This window comes from Mandrillus leucophaeus, unplaced genomic scaffold, assembly GCF_000951045.1.
Source record: "Mandrillus leucophaeus isolate KB7577 unplaced genomic scaffold, Mleu.le_1.0 Scaffold205, whole genome shotgun sequence".
Classification (NCBI taxonomy): Eukaryota; Metazoa; Chordata; class Mammalia; order Primates; family Cercopithecidae; genus Mandrillus; species Mandrillus leucophaeus.
In genome coordinates, this window is record NW_012102088.1 from 1,186,134 (window position 1) to 1,188,912 (window position 2,779).

General features: G+C 46.1%; 1 protein-coding gene across 1 annotated transcript in view; it reads right to left on the reverse strand.

Annotated features, from left to right (window-relative positions):
• Positions 1-1,226: 1,226 nt before the first annotated feature.
• The window catches only part of LOC105539432 (chromosome unknown open reading frame, human C19orf18), a 42,301-nt gene continuing 40,748 nt past the window's right edge, over positions 1,227-2,779 (reverse strand). The window contains exon 6 of the mRNA XM_011979721.1: positions 1,227-1,510. Within this exon, the coding sequence (XP_011835111.1) occupies positions 1,392-1,510 (119 nt within the window). The 3' untranslated portion in view covers positions 1,227-1,391. The remainder of the gene's footprint in view (positions 1,511-2,779) is intronic.

The following is a 2,779-nucleotide window of genomic DNA, read 5'->3' on the forward strand; positions in this document are numbered from 1 at the left end:
AAATGTGGTCTGTCTGTACAATTAAATATTTTTCAGCAACAGAAAAGAATGAAGTCACTCTGAGAGGCCGAGGTGGGAGGATCACGAGGTCAAGGGATTGAGGCCATCCTGGACAACATGGTGAAACCCTGTCTCTACTAAAAATACAAAAATTAGCCAGGTGTGGTGGCGGGCGCCTGTAATCCCAGCTACTCACAAGACTGAGGCAGGAGAATGGCTTGAACCCAGGAGGCGGAGGTTGCAGTGAGCTGAGATCGCACTACTGCACTCCAGTCAGGGCGACAGAGCAAGACTCCGTCTTTAAAAAAAAAAAAAAAGAACATTAGTGTGCAGGTTTTTGTGTGTACATGTGTTTTCAATTCTCTTGCATGTATACCTAGGAGTGGAATTGCTGGGTCGTAAGTAACTCTGTGTTTAACTTTCTGAGGAACCGTCAGATTTTTTCCCAAAGCAGCTGCACCATTTCACTCAATCTTGCCTCTTTGCATTCCCACAGCCCTTGGTGTCCACTTGCTGCCTCTGGCTGTGTTTCTTAGCTCCTTGCCTGTGGGTCTGTTTCCCTTGAGAGAACCTGACAGCAATGAGTGTATATTTCCTTTTTTTGTGGAGATGGGGCCTCACTATGTTGTCCAAGCTGCTCTTGAACTCCTGGACTCAAGCAATCTGCCTGCCTCATGCTCCCGAAGTGTTGGGATTGCAGGCATGAGCCATCATGACTGGCCTGGATGAGTGTGTTTCATTTACTTATTTATTTAATTTAATTAATTTATTAATTTTTGAGACAGAGTCTCACTCTGTCACCCAGGCTGGAGTGCAGTGGTGCAATCTCGGCTCACTGCAACCGCCACCTCCCGGATTCAAGCGATTCTCCTGCCTCAGCCTCCTGAATAGCTGGGATTACAGGCGTGCACCACCAGGCCCGATTAACGACTATGTTTTAATCCGGTGTCATATTTATTTTGACATCCTCAGTTTCCTCATGTGTACAAAGGAGACAAGGTATGGAACTGACAGGTAATCTCACCAGGAAAGTTTGGCTTCATGAAAGCTATTCCCTGGCAAAGTCTGGGAGATGGCCCCCCAAAACTACTTATGAAATATTTCTGGTCAGGAGCAAGAAAAGAAAATCCTGACAAGTTCTCATCACCCTTAACAAAGTTAGATTCTTTTCTATTTTCCAATTAAGTTATAATTATTCGTGAACTATGAGAGCCAATAAGCAAGAGTTGCTATATCATGTGGCTTTATTTTCTGGGATACACGTTTGGCGTTTTTTTCTTTGATGTCCTCTTCCACAAGGTTCTCTGGGAGCAAGCCACGCCCACGGGCTCAGTCTCCCAGCACCCCCATAGCCTCTCCTCTGCCTCAGCCGGCACCTCTGTCATCTGTGTTCACAAATCTTCCATTTTTCCATTATGTGACGCATTCTTTGTCTCTTTTTGTGTTACTGAGTTTTTCTGTTCCCTCAGTTTCTTCTTCTTCATATTTTTCCTTCTTTTTGATCTAATAACTAAAATGTAGAAACGATGTTATCAATATAGTAATAAGTGAGGATTAAAACTGGAGACACAGGGGTGAGGGAAAAAGCCTGGAAAAATGGAGGTACCAACAGTGGAATTTTCAGAGGATTCATAATGAATGTTATTTGTCTGACAAGGATGGTGAAAATTAAATTTTAAAATTATTTTCCCATATTTTGTATTCAAGTTGTATAAATGCCCAGTAAAAGAAGAAGAATGTAGAAAAGTTATAATCCAATGTGGTAAAGAGACATTGGGAAAGTGTTTTCTTTTTTTTTTTTTTTTTTGAGACGGAGTCTCGCTCTGTCGCCCAGGCTGGAGTGCAGTGGCCGGATCTCGGCTCACTGCAAGCTCCGCCTCCCGGGTTCACGCCATTCTCCGGCCTCAGCCTCCCGAGTAGCTGGGACTACAGGCGCCCGCCACCTCGCCCGGCTAGTTTTTTGTATTTTTTAGTAGAGACGGGGTTTCACCGTGTTAGCCAGGATGGTCTCGATCTCCTGACCTCGTGATCCGCCCATCTCGGCCTCCCAAAGTGCTGGGATTACAGGCTTGAGCCACCGCGCCCGGCCCGGGAAAGTGTTTTCTACAGGTTATGACAAAGCTCTCTGCCTCAGTGAGCATCAGTGATCTCTCCTGCTCTGGCCGTTCTGCCTCTTTCTGGCTACGTCTGGAGTTTTTAGAGAGTAAGTCCATGTGAGGAACGGTTAGTATGGCTGAATCACACACTGCACTCTCTACAGGTTTCTCTCTAGAAGTTTTTAAACAGATACCCACGAATCTCAGAACTTCTAGGCTGGGCTCAGTGGCTCACACCTATAATCCCAGCAGTTTGGGAGGCCAAGACAGGAAGATCTCTTGAGCCCAGGAGTTTGTGACCAACCTGGGCAACACGGCGAAAACTGTCTCTACTAAAAATACAAAAACTAGCCCAGTGCAGTGGCTCATGCCTGTAATCCCAGGACTTTGGGAGGCTGAGGAGGGCGGATCACTTGAGGTCAAGAGTTCGAGACCAGCCTGGCCAACATGATGAGGCCTTGTCTTTACTAAAAATACAAAAATGAGCCAGTCATGGTGGTGCATGCCTCTAATCTCAGCTACTCGGGAGGCTGAGGCACGAGAATCACCTGAACCCAGGAGGCAGAGGTTGCAGTGAACCAAGATCGTACCACTGCACTCCAGCCTGGGCAACAGAGTGAGACTCCGTCTCAAAACAAAAACAAAAACAAAAATGAGTTGGGCATAGTGACTTGCACCTGCAG